Source organism: Apiospora hydei, assembly GCF_038363865.1.
Source record: "Apiospora hydei strain CBS 114990 chromosome Unknown utg000009l_segment0_segment0, whole genome shotgun sequence".
Lineage (NCBI taxonomy): Eukaryota > Fungi > Ascomycota > Sordariomycetes > Amphisphaeriales > Apiosporaceae > Apiospora > Apiospora hydei.
The window spans coordinates 3,007,493-3,027,137 of record NW_027117368.1 but is presented as its reverse complement, the minus strand read 5'-3'; the positions used below and the strand labels follow the sequence as shown (position 1 = coordinate 3,027,137).

The 19,645-nt window shown below is 52.7% G+C and overlaps 3 protein-coding genes across 3 annotated transcripts; 1 reads left to right on the top strand and 2 right to left on the bottom strand.

Moving 5' to 3' along the window:
• Positions 1 to 482: 482 nt before the first annotated feature.
• PG997_012715 (uncharacterized protein) lies at positions 483 to 5,252 on the bottom strand (the record flags this gene model as incomplete). The annotated part of the gene is made up of 13 exons (XM_066817029.1): positions 483 to 688; positions 819 to 898; positions 964 to 1,060; positions 1,155 to 1,364; positions 1,425 to 1,532; positions 1,594 to 1,942; positions 2,010 to 2,414; positions 2,470 to 2,615; positions 2,741 to 2,876; positions 3,159 to 4,137; positions 4,182 to 4,888; positions 4,947 to 5,084; positions 5,154 to 5,252. The coding sequence occupies 13 exons, from the start codon at positions 5,250 to 5,252 to the stop codon at positions 483 to 485; spliced, it is 3,660 nt and encodes a 1,219-aa protein (XP_066662721.1).
• A 1,387-nt stretch (positions 5,253 to 6,639) lies between these two features.
• Positions 6,640 to 9,691, top strand: PG997_012714 (sugar transporter; the record flags this gene model as incomplete). Its single annotated transcript, XM_066817028.1, has 10 exons — positions 6,640 to 6,823; positions 6,897 to 7,156; positions 7,238 to 7,484; positions 7,550 to 7,643; positions 7,817 to 8,030; positions 8,077 to 8,299; positions 8,345 to 8,390; positions 8,668 to 8,792; positions 8,871 to 8,899; positions 9,326 to 9,691. 10 exons carry the CDS (start codon positions 6,640 to 6,642, stop codon positions 9,689 to 9,691), a joined length of 1,788 nt encoding a protein of 595 aa, XP_066662720.1.
• A 570-nt stretch (positions 9,692 to 10,261) lies between these two features.
• Positions 10,262 to 17,161, bottom strand: PG997_012713 (ccr4-not transcription complex subunit; the record flags this gene model as incomplete). Its single annotated transcript, XM_066817027.1, has 3 exons — positions 10,262 to 16,266; positions 16,346 to 16,667; positions 16,880 to 17,161. 3 exons carry the CDS (start codon positions 17,159 to 17,161, stop codon positions 10,262 to 10,264), a joined length of 6,609 nt encoding a protein of 2,202 aa, XP_066662719.1.
• Positions 17,162 to 19,645: the final 2,484 nt, after the last annotated feature.

The following is a 19,645-nucleotide window of genomic DNA, read 5'->3' as shown; positions in this document are numbered from 1 at the left end:
CTTCAGTATGAGCGATTATAAGCATAGGCCTCCAGTCGACAACCGTCTTGGTATGCATCTAGTGCACGTGTTGCATGTCCTTCTGTTCTGGGGTGCAGTGGGAGAAAGAACTATATTGGCGTCCCGATTGTCTAATTCGAAAATCTAACTCAGTAGGACCTGACTCCAGATTGGCTAGGGCAGCCTCATTTGGTATACTTTGATTTCGAGGCATTCGCTTGTCCCGACATGTGAATCCAACATTGCCACGCTCTCGGACGAGTGAGCTCGCCAGCAGCATTTACTTGGATCTCGAAGAAACACTATCTTCAAGGATGGCATAGCAGAAGCATGCCGATCCAAGCGCATTCCAGAAAGGACCCAAGCGCATCTCAGAAATATGTCATTCCATCCGAGCTCGACGTAACTGTAGATCTAATTACATAACATTGCCGTCCTCTTCAGCTCCCACGCCTACGAATCCCCAAAGAAATGAAACGATATTACGAGATAGGCGGTCCCGTTGCTGCAAATGTCGCATAGTATAGTTCCGTTTCGGCACAGATTACCATGCTGTTGCCTGTAAACTGGAAATTGGCCGACGTTGACCCCAGGTAGATCTTGCCAATCAGTTTGCCCGACGGGTTCCAGACGTGTACGCCATCACCGCAGCCTGCATAGACATTGCCTTTGACATCGCAGTGTACGCCTAGATCGGGAAGGTCAGCATCGACGCTCTCAACCATCGTTTGTGTGCTTGGGTGTATGCCACTCCACGGCTTGAACCGAGGCGAGAAGGCCAAGGGAGGGTTTGAAGGTGCATAGGTGTGACTACTCACCATCGGGTACTCCTGACGGCACATATGCAAAGGTCTTCCGGTTTTCCCATGTACCATCCTCTTTCACATCGAATCGATATCTTGAAATGTGTCAGTGCACCTACAGGAGCAGTGGTCGTGGAGCGGAGAGGGGTTCACTACTCACAGCGAAGATGGATCTGAGTAATTCCACCCCTGAAGGCCATGGTTGGCACCGGTATCGGTAACATATGCATAGTTGCCATCGGGGGAAAAGGTAATTCCTTTGGAACATCAAGATGTGAGCACATATATATACACACATACGCTCACCCTCTCTTTAGATGGGGTAAACTTGTAGCCGATATGATTACTTACCGTTCGGCAGCGTGAACCCGTCAGCGACTACTGTCAGAGCTCCCGTTGCCTCATTGAGCCGGTAAACCTGATTTCGGAGACCAGGCACGGGGCGGAAGTTCTGAAGAAATCCGTACAGAGTGTCGGTGAAATAGACGTCCTTTGTGCGCGGGTGGATGGCAATGTCGTTTAGCGAGCTGAATTGGCGGCCGAAGAAGTTGTTCACCAGAACTACGCAATCGTGTTGTCAGTTGCGGAGGACCACGATATAGCCTGGAAGGCAGTACCTACTCGATGTGTTATACGGCTCTTGCGGGTTCATCAGATACAACGCCGACGTGATACTGTCCCCCTGGCCTTCGCCAGCAAAGATGATGCTGCCCTTATAGTACGTGGCACCTGGGGGAAAACAAGCATTAGTCTGTCAGATTTTTCGCAGATGGAAGACGCCATTGCTCACCATTGGGGTTGATCACCTGGGGATTTGATGCCACCGTAGTGACGTCGACTTTGCCCACGGCGTTGGTTTCATTCTTTGCGGCCTTGGCCTGGGCCAGAGAAATCTTCTGGATGATGGCAGACTTGTTCAGTCCCGTGCCGGCATCCGCAGCACCGGCATTCTGCACAAAGAAGACCTCATCGGTAGGCGGGTACCAGACGACAGCCTCGTGAAACAGCGGGTCCTTGTCCGACTGCGCGAGGAGTGTCAGTGTCGGGTTGGCTCCGATGACCTCGTAGAACTCGTCATCGTAGATGTGGAAGGGCTTGGCCTTGAGGGACTCCTCGATGACGCCGGGCCATAGGAACAGCTAGTAGTCTCTTGTCAGCATCCAGCCGCGGTGGAGAGAGTCTACTAGAAAGGAGCTAGCCACCCACAGTAGTCGCATTGGCCTGAGCCAGCGGCAGCACCTGGTCTAGCACGTTGAAGCTTTTCTGATCGACAACTTGAGCGGATGACGGCACGGGAGGCGTGGTGGCGGCTGCCCATTGCGAGAAGGGGTTGGGCCCCAAAGGGACCAGGAGGCCGACGAGAAGAGCAGCAACAGCCATTGGGATTCCTACGAGAAGGGTGAAGCGTCTTGGGCTGGGATTCTGCGGTGCTTGGGCGCCGGGGACTTTATCAGTCGCCAACTTGCTCTGGTTCCGCGGCCGGTGCGGGGAAGAGGACGGCATATCGCCTAGGCTACGTATTTCACGAAGCACCAAGTCGCGGGGGCTATGGGGATCGCTGTGGGATGCCCCGGGCACTGGGGTTTCAACTCCATATTGGACGGTACCTGGCTGGCAGTTGGTCGTGTCCGGCCCATTTATGCACTTAGCCTACGGTACTTAATACCCCGCAGCTCTCTTCGACATGGACGGACATGGACTCGAGTGGTTGTGCAGACATGACGGCAGCAGCATGGCGCCGTGCTTGGACAATGACTCCCCATGTGCCATGGGTGCCCAGGTGGGGAAGTATAGTCGGTAGAAGCCATACCCCTGCGGAATGCGGAGATAGCAACGGCACTATCAATTTATCGAGATTGTGCTTCCTGCTTTCTGGGCTCTGTTCTGGGGGCAATGTGGGGGGAAATCTTGGAGATCTGCAGCGACGAGTCGCTTACTTGGCTCGGCGGGATCCATCACTGTCGTAATGGGCCAGCAAGCACGGCAGCGCACGCTGCGCACCCAGCGCCCAGCGCCGAAGAAGCAGGAACGAGGCCAGCGAGTCAAGCTGGAGGCGCCTTCCTGGCTTGCCTCCTGCATGCCAATCCTTAGTTAGCATTTGCATCATCATCATCGTCATCATCAACTTTGGCTCGAACCTCAATTGATACCGGTCGATTCTGCGGCTCAACAGGCCTCCAGCTACCACTACATACCAATCGCCCACAGTAACCCGCAGAAGTACCTTAGGTACCGAACCATACATACGCCAGCTACCTTGATTCAGATCATTGATGCCCTGCTGCCCCCTCAGTCCCCCACCTCTCATCCTGTCCGACTGGATCCCGAGCTCCGGTTCGTGCTCTCCGAGCTTACTGAGTTGAAGCGCCGCTTGTCGGCCCTGTTGAGGAGTTTCCTGATCTCATCGGCTACCAGCCCGGCCTCCTTGGCTACATCGAATGCCGTCCGGCCCATGTTGTCCCGCATGTGTGGAACGGCCCTGTGGCTGATGAGCAGTTGCACAATGTTGATCTTCTGCATCTTTTGTGCACTCTTGCCTACCAGCTCGACCGCCACCATGAGCGGCGTACACCGACCCGGGCCCTGGATGTTGGGCTTGGCGCCACTCTCCAACAGGAACTGCACCATCTTTTCGTTGCCTCGCTCGCACGCCAGGTAGAGCGCTGTCTTGCCGTAGTTGTCTACCTCGTCCAGTAAGTCGGGTCTGGCTTCCAGCAGGAGCTCCGCCACGTGCACCCCGCCCGACTTGGATTGCGCTCGATGCAGAGCCGTCATCCTCGAGTTGTCCGTCACCTCGACATCGGCCCCTTCCTCGAGGAGCAGCTGTACCATACGCCTGCTCCGGGTTGTTGCCGCCGCCAGCAGAGGCGTCGAATCTGACAGCTGATCACGCACGTTGACATTGGCTACGTGCAACAACATGTTTCTCACCACCTCCAACTCTTCCCTCTCCACCGCTCGGTGCAGGGGTGTCGTGCCTGTGTTGCCATCGATAGCATCCAAGGCAAACGAGGCCGCGTCGATGTCCATTTGGTTATCTGTACACCAGTGGCAGACCTTCGTGAGGTCGGAACCGTCGGCCGGAGGGGTGGCTGGCGGGGTGGCTGCTCGGTACAGTTGTTGTTGCTGCTGCTGCACCCACTGTTGGATCCCCAATGCTTCGTCGTAGGCCTGGTCGAGCCAAAGCGCTTTTACCAGCACCTCTGCCGTGTTCTTGAGCTCATTGTGCATTGGAACCATAGCTCGGCGGCCATCGAAGGCGCGCTGGAGCATCAAGCTCGCTTGCTTCGCATTGTCGCGCCTCAAATATACCTCGCCGAGCTTGTGGTATAACCTGCACCGGCGGTCTTCGTCCTTTTGCTCTTCACTGCGGCTAACTTCCTCTCCCAAAGTGCTTTCAACGTCTCCCGAGCCTCTTGGTCGGTCTCGAGAGCACCACATCGGAGTAAGATATCTGCGAGTTCCTCGTGCATGTTTCTCAGCTCCCGTGTCGTCTGCACGCCATCACCGTCCAAACGTTTACGCAGCACGATTCCGCGCTTCTGAAACTCGGCAGCCTTGAAATAAATCTCGGATTGTACGAAATGCCTGACATAATTCTGGTTGGCGCCGAGTTGGAGTTCGAGGATCTCCGGACTTTGATAATTACTCCGGCCGGGCTCGGGATCAAAGTCATCCTCGTCACGTTCGTTGTACGGTGGGAGTGTCTCGCCACTTGCCCCGGAAGTTAGGGAGTAACTGTCATCGTTGAGTAAAAGGGCTGCCGCGGCTACATCATCCGCTGTTCTCTTCCAGGCATTGAGTTCACTGAAGATGCTTTCAGTGTTTTGAACATCGGTGCCAACAATAAGATTGGATGCGTCTCTGCTGCTGTCGGTAAGCGACCGTACACGGTCGGTCAATTCCCGAATCTGTTGCTGTATCCGCTCCTGCGACTGTTGCATCCCAGCCTGGGCGCCAAGCGATAAGGTGGTGAGACTAAGCTGGAGAATTGTAGTCCGCTGATTGATATTGCTACCGATTTCTTGTATGCGGCCGTCTTTGACTTTCTTCTCTAGGGCAGCGATGAATTTCTTGCCCCAATGCTGGCGGGCTTGTAATTCCGGTAACTCATGATCGAGCGTTTGCAGTAGTCGATAACACGATTGGGAGATGCGGGTGATGGTCGTGTAGTGGCTCTGCTCCAGGGGAAGCAGTTTCGGTCTCCCTTTTGAGCGTTTCGTCGATGTTGAGAAGGGCCTCGCAGAGAGCCCGTATTGATTCTTCAAACTCGGATAAGGCCTAATTCGAAGAGTTAGGGATTAGTGCCAGCCATCTTGACGCTTTCGGCCCATGGGATGGGGTTATTACCTCTGGGAGATTTCGGTACTGGACAGCCAGACTTCCAATTCCATTTATAAGCTTGGCGGCAAAGTCGGCGATGCCGACGACCGAAGCGACTGCCTCCATATCTTGGCTTCCTTTGGCCGACCCGGACCGAGGAGTGGAGTGCGGAGTGGATACGACCCGGCCACATCGCCGGTCTGCTGCTGCTCCGGTGTTTGTTTCTAACGATCAAGTTATAGGTCGGTTGTGTTCACGTCGTTGGTGACCCAGACACTATACGTGTATACATATCCCGTCTCGACTTCTGCCTTGGCGAGTGGATGCCTATGACCAAGTGAGATATTACGTAGCTGGGTCACCGAACCGTGTATGTAGGTCTGGCTTAGCGCTTGGCCTTCGTCTCGTATTTATCTTGCACAGCAGCAGTCTAAGACAACCGCAGCCGTGGATCTTTTGGGAGGTGCCAATTGGTTGGGGGGCCCAGCCAACTCCCTGTTCCCCGCGTACCACTTGTGCGGACAGAGCTGAACATTTCGCTTGGGGTTACAGCAAGGGTGGCAAAATGACACATTTTCCGGTCTGTCTAAGGTGCGGTCGCCTCCACAAGGCTGCAAATAGTCCCAAGTTGATTGGAAGTGGACGAATCACCCTCTGCCATCTGACATCGCTGTGGAGGCAATGCCAGGTGCTCATGAAGTTCAAGGACCTGCTCGCATACAAGTCCTATGACTTGCAGGAACGACACGCGATACCCCATAGCCACGAAGGATCAATCTGGGGCGCACAGCTTATTGAAAGACGATGAGCAACCCTCGATCTACCGTACTTGTAGGCTGTGCTCACCATCCGGGGCCAGAACAAGGGCGTGGTTAGGCGAGTCGGGTGAGAGGGGCTGCAGCCGGTGACGACAGCTATAGCCTCATTGGCTGTTTCGGTATGCATGTTTGCCTGTCTTGCAACAAGGAGCGCTGCCTTCCCCGGGTTTGACGGATACCTGCCCAAATGGCTACCTGCAGTATCTCTGTACAGCCGAAGACTGCCAGTTTGTGCAATAGAAGACGGGAAGAACCCGGAGTCGCCTGCCGTGTTGTCACTCAGACTCGCTGTGTCCCCAGGTAGGTTCCGACTCGAAGCGACGGCTCTGCATCCCATCTCTGACACTTCCTTTTTGGCGCACGAAGAACTGGTTCCCGACAATAGATTGGAGCTGGGAGAGCAACACGGATGCGAATTTCCACAGCACTACGGCCAAGCCACATAGACAAGGAAAACCAAGCTGGGGTACCCCAATGTGTCAGACCAGCTGCAGTGTGACTTGGAAAGTCCAGCCCGACCGTTCAGTTCGGTTCCGTCTAGCCTTGCGGGCTGGCCGTCGTCACCCACTCTCCCCCTCCTCATACAATCCGCCATGGTTTTGGAGGCCTTCCTCCCAACGATTTCCTCTATTTCCCATGCCCACAGTATACACATCTTTAGTCTCGAATAACAGAGAAGTAACTCCGAGGCAACAATGCCGCTCCAGCCCAGTGCTTCATTACCTGCTGCGGTGTCTGCGTCTTCGACAAGAAGACCAAGTAATACTACCGGGGTCGAGTTACCGGACAGGACAAGCGTATCGACAGGTCATACGCGTTTCAACGCGCAGCTGAGCCGCAGAAGGCACAACAACCAAGCCGTAATCGTGAACCCCCTCTGTAAGCATTGGCCTACCACAAGATGAGCCTGGTCTCTGTTTGTTTTGACGTTTGACTCACAATGAATACAAAGCACATCTGACGGACGAAGAGCTGGTGGCCGATGTCCATCAGTTTCAGGCACACTATCTTGGGTCTGTCGAATCTGATGATCTCTTACGCGCTGCGCGTGTGGCCAAGGACGTCCGGACCTACGACGAGGTCGCACGTTCTGAAGACCCAGCCGCGGGCTCGGGCCTGCCGGTGACTCTGGACCCGAAAGAGAAGGAGGCCCTGAAGGCGGAAAAGGATGTCTTGTTTTCGGAGCGTGGCATGTTCATTGTCATCTTGACCGTATCGCTTGCCGCCTTCTTGCAGGGATTCGTCTAGTCGTCCATCAACGGCGCGTCCCTCTACTCGGAACATTTCTCTCAGGGCAGCCAGCACGTACCCAGCGGGCAAGAACCTCCGGCCCCGGTGTGGAGGCTCGGCGCCGCCAATGCCTCGCCATTCCTCTTCGCGGCCGTTGTCGGCTGCTTTGTTTCTTTGCCGATCAATGACTTGGTAGGGAGACGCGGAGCCATGGCGGTAGCCGCCGTCTTGATCTTTGGCAGCTCGCTCGGCTCTGCTTGGTGCAGAACCTGGGGGACCCTGTTCGGGGTTCGGGCGATAAACGGAATCGGTGAGCGTTACCGCGCCACTAGCTGGAGCACCTCTATTGGCCAACATGGACTAACGAGCCTATAGGCATGGGGATCAAAGCCGTCTCAACTCCTATCTTGGCCAGCGAAACCGCTGTGGGCTTCTGGAGGGGCTCATCCATCCTCGCGTGGCAGTTATGGTAAGCACGCATTGATATTCCACTGCAAACTCACCGTGGTCGACCCTCAATGGCTGATAAGTAGCCGGAAGGGTTTCGTTTGGGATATTCATGGGCTTCGTCTTCAACCTCATTTTCAATACGGCCATTGGCCCCGGCGACTAAGGACCTGACGAAGGAATAAATCGCTACAGTCACGAGGATAAAATATTAAGTCTTATACTGGGCTCGCCTTGTGTCCCTGCTCTGTTCCTGCTTGCTGGCCTGTGGTTCTGCCCAGAAAGTCCAAGGTACTACATGCGGCGAAAAAGCTCGCGCTTTAGCCCAATGAAGGCATACGAGATGCTGAAACGGATCCGCACCACAGAGTGCATTCGATTCAAGGGCGAAGCAGCTGCCTACTTTGTGGTGAACCGAGAGTCGAGAATTGGCTGACATTGATGCTGCCGTGAAGCTACAAGCTCTGCGGGATATTTACCTAATACACAAGTCGGTCCAACTGGAAGAGTATTCGCTGGAAACCGACGTGGAGAGCCAAGAAGGACCTGTGCGAAAGGGCCTTCTCTCTTACCTACGAGGCTACCTATCCGAGTATGCCGATTTAGCTACCAGAAGACGCTTACGAAATGCCCTTGTCAGCAGTTCGACGGTGAATTTGGCACAGCAGCTGTGTGGAAGTAAGTCTTGCCGCCTCTGACCCAGCCTGATTTGATTGATAATAGGGGCAAACACCGACGCACGCAGTCAATATGCTGGCATTCAACTCTGGTAAGTGCCGTGATGGATGATGGAGATGAGACAGTCAGTACCCACGATATTTACAGTCGGTCACCTCCAAGGGACTTTGTTCAGCCATGTCAGCAGTCCTGGTGACACCACGGCTATCCGAGATGCCATGTTTTATAGTTTGGGCTATGGTAAATAAACCATTCACTGTGCTCCTGTGACTTGCCTCGATGCACCCCTGCTCAACTGGTGTCTCTCTAGGGGCCGTCAACTTCTTGTTTGGTCTGCCGGCCATTAGGACGATAGACACACTTGGCAGGCGGAAGTGGCTGATCCTGACCTTGCCCCTGATGTGTTTGGCCATGCTCGGCGCCGCACTATCAGCTGCTCTCATCAAAGAGCATGACGACCTTAGAGTTGGCATCGTGACCTTCTTCCTCTACCGTCAGTTGATGACACCCCACCCCATAATGCGGCACACACCCAACTCGGTTCTCGTAGCATATATACTTACAAATCTAGTGTTTTCTGCGGCGTATTCCCCGGACTGGGTAAGTGAGAACAGCAGCGGGGTTCCCAGGTTTCGTACACGGTCGCTGACATATCAAGGACCCATCCCGTTCACCCTGGCCTCTGAAAGGTAGCTTTTCTTCCTTCTCACCAAATCCTTGGATGGCTGTTTCGCGGCCGAGCTAATCGATTCTGCCCACGTAGCTTCCCTCTTTCGCATCGCGAAGCCGTGAGTCTCGCATGCCTGCCTCAACAGAACCCTTTTTTGTTTGTTTGTTTGAATATTGACAAGCAAGCAGGGCTGTGCTTCCGCAATCGCCGTCAATCTCCTGTTTGCCGGGTTCCTCACCCTGTTCTTCCCCAGGTAAGAAGGCCACGGGATCGTGATGAAACAGCCCCCAGAGGGTTGGAGATTGTCACTGACTGACCTGACGTGTCATGCTTTCAGTATCATCTATAGTCTGCAGGATGGCGGTGCCCTCGGACTATTCTCCGGGCTCAATCTCCTTGCCTTTGCGCTGGTGTTCCTTTTGGTCGAAGAGACCAAGAGGAGGTCCTTGGAGGATCTCGATCTCGTCTTTGCCGTCCGCAAGGGCCACTTCATCAAGCACCAATTGACGCAGTATCTCCCTCGGTGGTTCCAATACTACATTCGGCGCGACAAGACCGCCGAGCAGCCTTCTCTCTATCTTGACTTGATATGGGGTCCAAAGGCTGAACAAAGCCCGGGAATATTCGACCCCAGCAACTCCCCACCGCATCACCATGACGTCGGGGAGCAGTCTATCGAGCCCGAGGACGTGCGCAACTCCACAGACACGGATCATAACTAAGTAGGGAAAAGTCGAATCGGAATGTCACAAGTTCTGCTGACGGTGATGAAGCGGCAGCGGAACAATATGGATCTGCAACTTCTATATATTAATACAATAATACGGCCTCTCGAAAGGGTCTACATGCCCAGGTAGCCTTCCGGTGCCTCGTACAACTAACTTGATTCAACGCCTGCGACGCCTGTGAAATGCCTTTCGTTCGACCAAAAATAATCGCGGTTCAACCATTCAGAGTGGTCATGACATCGTCATTTTGTGGCAACCATCCTTGGAATGGCTGAGCCATGTATGCAATGTCGCCCTCTGTTTCCGGAACACCGCTCAAAGAGTAACATTAAAGGGGAATTGGATTAGACCCCTATGCCCAAATGCCGTCCAGCAAAAACAAAGGTAGGCACTCGGCATACTATGATTGGCCTAGTTCATACCCAAGTGTATACCCGCTTCGCCATATTTTGGTCAGTTGGCTATGCGCATCCTCCCATCCCGATAAGGATGATTGCTCGGCGTGAATGTGGAATGGTAGGCCTATTACGCAGCCCGGACGATGGCGACAAATTGCTCTTGAATCTAGGCAGCATCAGTGAGAGTTCGGTAAATGGTTTGGAATTTATCGCGCACCTCACGATCGCCCTTGATGAACGGCTGATCGAAGAAGAGATATTTGTCGTTCTTGGTGAGCTCCACCGTCATCAACACCAAGCCCCACGGCTGCGGCCAGTAGCCCGAGAAACGCTCCAAGATGATGCGCACGAGTTGCTGGCGGATGTCCGTCTCCTCGGGATCGTTGACGTCGTGGCCCCATAGCTCCAGCAGGGCCGACGTGAAGTAGGTAGTAAACGGGTTGGGGAATCGCAGTTCGTCTACAATGCTTGACAGCAGGAAGTATCGCGCTTCTGCGTTTACTTCATGCACAAGCAACGACAGAGTAGCCATGTCTGCGGCGCCGCTGACGAAGATATCACCGCCCTGCTGCGCTCTCTTGACGGCAAAGGTGCCAATGTACAAGACCACGGCGTTGACCAACGCTATGTCCGTGTTGACTGGGACATTGCCAAACACACTGCTGCCTCTCTCGTTCTTATTAATGGCGTGAGTCAGATGTGCAATGGCATCTTCAGAAGGACCGTTCTGAAGGAGCTGTTCCACCAGTTCCAGCAAACCATTGTCCCGGAGATATGACGCGGCAACATCGTAATCATTGATGAGAGCCGCAACATCCTGTGGGTCTCCGGGCTCTTGGCGAGGACTAGCAAAAAGGATAATGTTGCGCAGCTGCGTGGCGTGAGGTGGGATGCAACCGCAGAGTGCCACATGATTGGCCGCCAGAAATTCCGGGTAGTCATGCTGGATAATGACAAGGAACTTGACGCTTGCGCGGATGAAATCCTTGACGATATCGGGCACGCCGAGGGCTTTCATATGGTCGCCAAGGTAGCGGATCAGCGCCGTAGTGATCTTCATGAAAGGAAGCCATCCGCGCTTGTCACCAATGCCCATCAGGATGGGTAAGAAGCGCCGATGGAGAACCAAGTCAAGCCAGCTATAGGCAAAACCGGGATACCGAGCCGGGTTGAGTTGGAACAAGATGTTGGCAAAGCTCAGAATAAGTTCCCGGTGGTGGACTTCCAGGCCATCTTGTCCAACGACGGCCTCGGGTGCAGTCAGGCCGAAGATTTCGGCAGCTTGATGGAGCATCATCGAGTGGAACCGGAAGAAAACTCTCTGGCTAAAATGTTCGCCGCGAGAAACGTGGTGATGGTTGAGCACGAGAGCGCTCACGGCAAATGCTGTCTCAAAGATGGTCTTTGCTCCCGCGAAGGAATCATCGACACTCAAAATGTTATCCTGAGCCAGCGTGGCGACGAGCTTGACAAGAGCATCAATGGCTGCATACCCATCGACTTGACTGGCGCCGTTGTGCAGGATCTGCTCATACAGCGCGATCGAGGTATCAAAAGCCGTCCGCACAAAGGATACGAAATCCTCCTTGCTGACGAGGAAACCTTTGTTGCGCAGCTGCTTGATGAACGATGACAAGAGCTTCTCGGACGCGCTGTGGTTACTGCTGAGGTGAATCCATTCGTCAAAGAGATATTCGTACTGGTCTTGCCGACTGGTACTCGAATCATCGAGCGCGGCTGGCTGAGGAAGCCCCGATCCCTGCAATTTGGCCTTCAGTTGCTGGCCAACCTCAAGATCGGGCTCTTCAGAGATCCACCCCCAAGCTCCCTCCAAGCTCCGGACATAATCTGCAAAGAGTGCGACTGGACGGTCGTTGAATAGGGTGAGGTCCAGAAGTCTCTCAAAGAACTCCAATGAACCCTCTTCCTTCTTGGCAATCGCTTTCGACAACGCCATGTCGATTAGGTGGAGGTTCAAGAGGTCTGTTCGCAGGAGGGCTGTGATCAGAGGCAGGTTAAAGTAGTTTTCAGGGAGCTGTTGGTTAAAGATGGAGTGCACTCGCTCCATGAGTGCTGCACCGGAGCCCGCAATCGATATCTTGAGGAGCAATTCCAAAACATGCACAAGGCTCTCGAGGAATAGCGTGTTCGCTTGCTCAATCCTCTCAAACAGGAGCTGGCATATCTTTTCTGCCGCGTAGAAGGCGAAGTCCTCAGAACTCTGCGAGTTTCTGATGATGAGCTGCGTCAAGGCATCGACCACATCTAGTACTTGATGAGGGCGGGGCAGGTCAAGAAAGTGTTCTTCGCGAGATTCTGTTGCAGCACGCTGCAATTCACCAAGGAACTTGGATACCCTGTCCGCATACACTCTTGTATCCATCTGAGCCGGATGAGCCGAGGGACGTCCGTTGGTCATGGCTTGATGGACTTGGGGATACGGCAATTGCGTCTGGAGCTGCGGTAGAGATGGGGTTTCTGCGGGAGTGGGCAGATTCGGCACTGCGGCAAACTGTTCCTGAAGGACTTCATTGGCAATGGTTCGAGTAGCATCCGAGGCCGAAGCGGCATGAGCTTGGCTGCCACTTGGCGCGGCAGTCCGTGGCTGCCTGGCAAACTCCTCGTAGATGGCCATTTGCTCGGGGTTCAGCCCGCTCATGTTAGGCGACAGCTTGTAGGGGTTGGGGATCGTCATCGCCCACCGGTTGAGAGCCGGGTCCACGTACGGCTCATTCGGGCGAGTTCTGCGATGATGACGGCGGACTTCCAATTCGCTTTCGAGCAGTTCCTCGATTTCGGGAACTGCCCTCTCTTCGGCGGCCTTCTCGATGACAGTGCACGCGAGATCCAGATTCAAGTTGACACACATGATGATAGTACCTTCGGGGAGGCCTTGAGGTACGTCACTGGAGAGCTGACGCAGATAGTTGGTGATGTTGGCTCGCAAAGGCTCCTTGGAGGTAACAAGAGCCAAGCTGCCAGCAGTAGCCTTCACCATGGTAATAGCAGAAGTTCGGAGTCGGTTCTCGTCCGGCTCGGTCTGGAAGTCTTTGTGAATCATTTGCTGCGTCGATATCGCTGCGATCGTCACGGATCTGTCCACAACTGGCTGAATGATATCGTGGAGAGCACGGCTAAGAGCAGTCCGGACGATTTCGTGCAGCTTCTGTGTGGTAACCACCATCTCGCTGACAGGAGGGACTTGCACTTGAGCACCCAGGTCAGGGATGGTAGGTGGCGGCATCGGATGCGGTGAAAGACCTGTCGACACGGTATTACCGATGCCATTGAACGACATGGTATCCACGGCATCAAGCACATCTGGAAGTGCCATATCGCCGACATCCTCCACCGGCGCTCGATTAAGCAGCTCTTGAGAAGGCTCAATGCTCTTGTGGTCCAGGTTAAGATCTTTGCAGAGGACTTCGATCTCGAACTTGAGGTTCAGTTTCAATTCAGCGTGATGGTATAGCTCGATAAGGAGGTGGAGTATATCCATAAGCCAGGGATTCGGAGGCCGGTACACGGTAGATCGTGCGCCCTGTATCAGGACCTTGCAGACGAATGGAATGGCTACTATAAGCCTCTTCGTGTCATGCGCTTCAATCAGCAGTTGCTTGAAAGCAATGTTTCTGTGCTTTATGGGCTGATCTCGTGCGATGGTCAAGAGACCTAGCCAGGCACCGAGATGTTTGAGGTGAGTACGCTCCGTGGAATTCTGCATCGTGCCCTCGGAGTTGAGCATGCGGGCGGTGCTAATGTAGGTCTGTCTTAGAACTTCGGCGGAAAGACCTTTGTCCTGGAAGAGCCTCACAAAGTCCAGATATACCTCGTGATAATTGGGCTGCATCTTTGCACGCTCCTCTACTAGGTGACTAGCAAACCATTGGTGGTGCCTTTCCTCCAGTCTTTCCTGGATCTCTTTGAAAATTGTCTGCAGTTTGGCCGGGGTAAGGTTATTCAGCCCAAATTGGATCTTGTCTTGAATCTCCTCACTGGGGTCTTCGAAAAGACCATTCATCGCAGGATCAACGTTGACAGACGCGAATGGGGAGGCATTTGATCCCACTGCAGAGCCGTCATCAATGACACCGTTGGCAATGGGCTCGCCAGAAACGTCAGACGTCCCGTTTTGGCCGTTGGCAATCTCTTCCTCATGCTCCCTGACGACTTCGCCGGCCTTCTTCCAAGCTTCAGTGCCCTGCAGGCCAGGTATCTGGAGAAGTTGCTTGCAGAAACCGGGCCATTCTCTGAATCTAGAAAACAGTTGCATTAGGGCTTGGAGGCCGAACTTGTACATCGACTCGTCTGGCATGTGATCCTTCACTGCCTCCAAGATCATACCAAGCCCAATCTTGAGCGGTAGATCCGAGATAAGCTTGTGGGAGATGATACCACCAAACAACACGGCTGTCGTCGCTAGTGCCTCCAGAGGGTAGTCCACATAATGGCTGTACTCATCAAACAAGCCGTGGATCATGCAGGCAAATACGTCCTGGTCCAAGGGGTCGCGGGAGTGCTTGTATCGCTTTAGGGTCTCCACGATCTCCTTGACTTGCACCTCATTGCCGTACATCGTCTTATAGTGTTCTTCCATCCGGGCATTAGCCTGTTGTGGTAGAGCGTTGCCAGCCCGACTATTCAGCTCGATAATATCATCGTAACCCTCACCGAAGTTGATAAGTCGGGGGTAGACAATGATGCAATGCCGCTGTACCGTGATAAGGTTCTGCATTGGAACTTTCGGCATGAAATCCTCAACGATTTGGAGCAAGGCTGCCACCGTTTTGACCTGCAGGGTCGTGCTGTTCTTTTGTGGCTGCTGCCCCTCTGGAGGTCGCTGATATGCTAATTCCATAGTACCCTTGATCATCAAGAACTGCAGCAGAGAAAGAGATATCTCGGGGCCCCTGTCGGCGTTATTGCGCGCCCACTGGCTGAGGTCTAGATAGCCTTCGGCGTGCGCCAAGGCAGCCAGATCAAAGCCGAAACCATTTGGTAGGTTGACAAGTTCATCAAGCCAGTTGTGCTTAATAACATGCTCGAAAATGACAGGCAAGTCCATAGGCTTCAGGGCATGAGTATCGACCAGCTTCTGCTTAACCCAGTCCCTATCTTTCCTCCAAATGCTATCCATCACAAAAGTGCCATGAGGGGAGCGGCTGTGAAGAAATTGTTCGAAAAGCGAGACTAACGTGTCCACGGCCATAGCGGGCCAAGGCTTTGGGACTCCGAATGCTGACACAATAAAGATGTCAAGGTTGGGTACGACGACTTCCTGGAACAGGCGCTTGGCCTCGATGCTTTGAGAGGCGTGTATGGAATGCAGGGCGACAGAAAAGATAGCCGAGAGCGCCGAAACAGAAACCAACGGATGCCTCACCGCCTCTGCAGCTCGCTCCTGAACATCCGCCGGCGAGTTATCGTAATCTTCAAGCTTGAATGTAGGTACCAAGCCGGGGATGGTACTGGCGTCCAGCTCTTCAGGCCTCAGGGATGCAAAGGCACAGATGAATGAGAGTTGTGTCTCGGGGTTCTCCCAGTGCGCACCACCCCAGAGGAACTGAACATCGAATTTGGGTGCGTTGGCGGCAGGGGATTGTGCAACGGGCAGCAGCGCGTTATACAAACGCAGGAACTGCTGTTTAGATACTCTGACATCCCTCTGGTCGAAATACGATACCACGTCTTGCCACGAGAATGTTGTAGGTAAAACACTGCGAAGCGCAGCCACCAATACGGAAGGGTCGTGACGCGGTGTCAAGCTGGTGGTGGTGTATGTCAAGGCAGACGAAACCTGTTCCTCACTCAACTGGATATTGGCCGGTCGATTCTGCAGATAGCCTAGGCATGCCTCTTCGTCGCGTGTAAAGTCGGCCCCCGTCCGCTGGATGTAGAGAGCCAGAGCATTGGGAGGTTTCTCGCCCAGGACACGTATCAGATCGAGGGAAGCAAGCACTTCCATTGGGGGTGCACGATCAGGCCCCGACCAGCGTGACTTGACTTTATGGCTCAGCTCGGATTTAGCGGCTGCGTTGAAGTTGGGTGGGTGTCCCTGGATGTAACGGTCGACAATGTGGGCGATGAAGTCGGTGGCAAGATCGGGATGGACGTCAGGTCTTGAGATGATATTGACAAATGTGGGGAAGTTGGTAGAGAGGATAGCATCCGCTAGATTGAGAGACACGGCAGATTAGCAAACAAAACACACTATCGAGCTGTTGGTTAGGCAGGCATCGATAAGACTAACCCTTTGTCTTGAGATCTGACCGCGACCCAAGCTTGAAGGCTAGAGCCAATATTGTCTTTTCGAGAGCGTCCAACTTAAAATGCTCCATAAACGTCGACAGGTCGAAATCACGAAATGTGTCTTCTGTGCCCGTCTCAATGGATTCGGCGATCTTGGGGGCTTGATTGATGTCTGTCGCAATTTTGGTCATTTCGTCCGCCAGTATCTGGTAATTAGCTGAACTGGGCCGGTTCGATGCGCCGGAGAAGATGGTGCCTGCATTCTGCGTCACCAGTCTGGTGAAGGTTTTGGAAAAGACCTCCATGCCGTTATCATTGATAAGCTGGTTGGGAACAAGTTAGCAAAGACGTCAAAGCTACCCGTGATGCATGTGCCAAACAAGGGCCGGTGTGCTTTATGGTTGCTGCTGCTGCTGCTGCGTCTCGCCCGATATGCGATGCGTTGTCACGTAAGCAGCACGGCAAGATTCGAGTTCATCTTGGGAGCGCGACACAAAAGCCAAGGGACTGGGACAACCAAGACAAGACCACATACCTTCTTCAGCTGATCTCTTTGCAAATCCCACTTGGCGCGGTCTTTATCGTCCTTGAGCGTGGTCAGCAGAAGGAAGACCTGGGCAATGACGATTTTGGTAAGACTGTTGTTCCCGGTGGTTGGGCTACTGGTGCTGGGACTGGCGCCAGCACTCAAATTGCCGCCTTGCGAAGGATGTGGAGAGTGGCCAAAGCCGCCCGTCTGTATGGGGTGATTTGAGGGAGCGGGAGTGAAGGTGCCTGATCTTGGTTGTGACTGGGACGAGGGAGGTGGAGGGACCATGAGGGTTGAGGTCGCGCGTGGGGGAGGGGAAGGGAAGGGCAAGATTTAGCAGAACGAGGATGGTTGAGATCGATTGAGTAGGCGCAAAGAGAGCAATCTAGTGCAATAGACGTCTCCCCCTACTACTACTGAAAACGTCTCCCGGAGCAGCCGCCGTGCTGGTCTCGTGTGGTCAAGAGCTCCCTTGCAGGTTTGCCAGGTAGGTAGGTAGTTAGGTAGATTACAAGCTGGTGATTTGTGCGGTAGTATGGGCGAAACAGTCCAGGCGCATACTCTCCAAAGATGGGCGATCTCGGGGGGTCATACGACTAGGGATGCAATCGCTCGTCGCCGGCAGCCCAGGCAGAAGAGGCTGATGGGTTATGGAGAAGGGTTGTGTGTAGAGGAAGAAGTGGTGTTTTTGGGTATCGCGGGAGGCGGGAGCGGAGGAAAATCGGGCTGGGCGCTGGAGGAGAGACGAACAACGAACAATGGATGGATCCAAGAATTGGCAAAGAACCAGAAAATGGCCGCTACAGCAGCTGGCAGCGGTGCGTTGCTCGGATAGGCGTTGGTTGGGTTTGGATGACCGATGATTAAGTTTTAATACAATCGATGGAAATGAAAAAGCCAATCGTAGCAGCAGTAGTGGTGGTGATGGTCGTTGTTGTATCGTCCAGCATTGACAAGTTGGAGGTTGTTCCCGGCCGAATCAACGATGGACAGACAAGAGGAGGGTAGGTGTGTAGGTAGGTAGGTAGGTAGGTACCTAACATTGAACCAAGTAGGTATAGGTAGTAGGCAGGGAGTAAGTAGTACGTCGGTCGAAGGTGGTGAGAGGGTGGAAGAGCTTGCTTTGCTTTGCTTTACTTTGCCTTGCCTTGCCTTGCCCTGTCTTGCCTAGGTATGCGTGCGTGCATGCATGTGCTGCTGCTAGCATTAGCTTGGTCAGAGGTACTGTACTAGATGTAGTATTTTCCTCTCTGTCTCTGTCGCTCTGTCGCTCTCTGTCGCTCCAGTCTGATCCGGTCTGGTCGAGTCAAAACGAGGCAGGCAAGGCAAAACTGGCACAGGTAGGGAGGGTCCAGCTTGAGCTTGAGTGAGGTATGGGGAACATTCAATGACTGGGTGGTGCCACTGCCCAATGGACCAATTGATTGAGGCTCCAGGGCTTGTACCTCTCCGGCTTAGCTTTGCCCCGGCGATACCCAGGCGCTATCTAGGCGCTACCACCGCCACCCGTTTGATGCCTCAGGTGGAGTGCAGTGTTGACTGATGTGGCTTGACCATAACTGGCCTTCCAATGAGTGTGACACACAGTGAAGAGTTTTGGCATATAGGATGGGGAAACGACAGCTCTGAACAAATCAGAGCCGGCCCCTTATGAGATATAATGTGCGTCTCTCTCTCTCTCTCTCTCTCTTTCTGTGTGTGTGCGTGTGACCAGAAAGCCAAATTGGAGATAAGCTCCTATTCACGAGTGCATACCTTAGGTATGCAAGCAACTACTCATGAATGCATGTACTGAATCACAAAGGCACCGGTGGTGTCTTCCATACCCAAGTGGTTAGTTGTTGGCAGTGCACAAGTCCTGCATAGTATACCATATCTTCCACTGTCCACGAAAGTTAAGTTTAGTAAATGTTATATATTATTAATTAAAAAACACTACTCTATATAACGTGGTTTACCACTAAGCGGATTATATTACCTCTCGTATTATTTTTTTAATTAATTATATTAATTAAACTTTAACGCGTTTTATCTCTATAATAATAATACTTAACGAGTCACTAGAATATTAAATCGTTTTAACGATTTAAGCGACACGAGACCCCTTAAAACCTATTAGTTAAAGGGCTGCTACGAAGGCCTTCCGAGTCTCACAATCCTCTATAAGCTACCGACTCCGCGGCCGAACTCCACGACGCGAAATCGTATATAATTAACGTCGATTAAACCCGATTAAAAAAAGGTGCTCCGCGAGTATATAATTAATTTAAATACTCGAGGGATACTTTTAATTTCGCTAATGTAAAAGATATAACTAATTTATTTATTACGGCGCGTAACGGCGACCGCGTTAATAAATATTAAGTTAAGCGCTTTATCGACCGTAACCCGGACTTAAAGATTAAAATAAATCGTTAATACGATTATTAAAAAGCTTTTTACGAAAATTTTAAAATTATTTCTATTTAGTTTACGTTAATCGTGAATATAAAAGCGAAATATAAAATCGTTAACGAAAATATTTAAAATTTTAACGAGACCGGTTTTATAATAAACATAATTAAATTAATACTCGTCGTAACACGCGCCAAGCGGCGTAAAAAAGCGAAATCGGTTTAGCTTAGTAATCGGGAATAAACAACGGCGATTAAATACATTAATTCGTAAAGTTAATATATTCCGCCGTTTTTAATCGTTTAAAACTAATATCACCTCGCGAACTAGTCCCGCGAAACCGATTTACCGGGCGAATAAATAATTAAGCCGACTTTT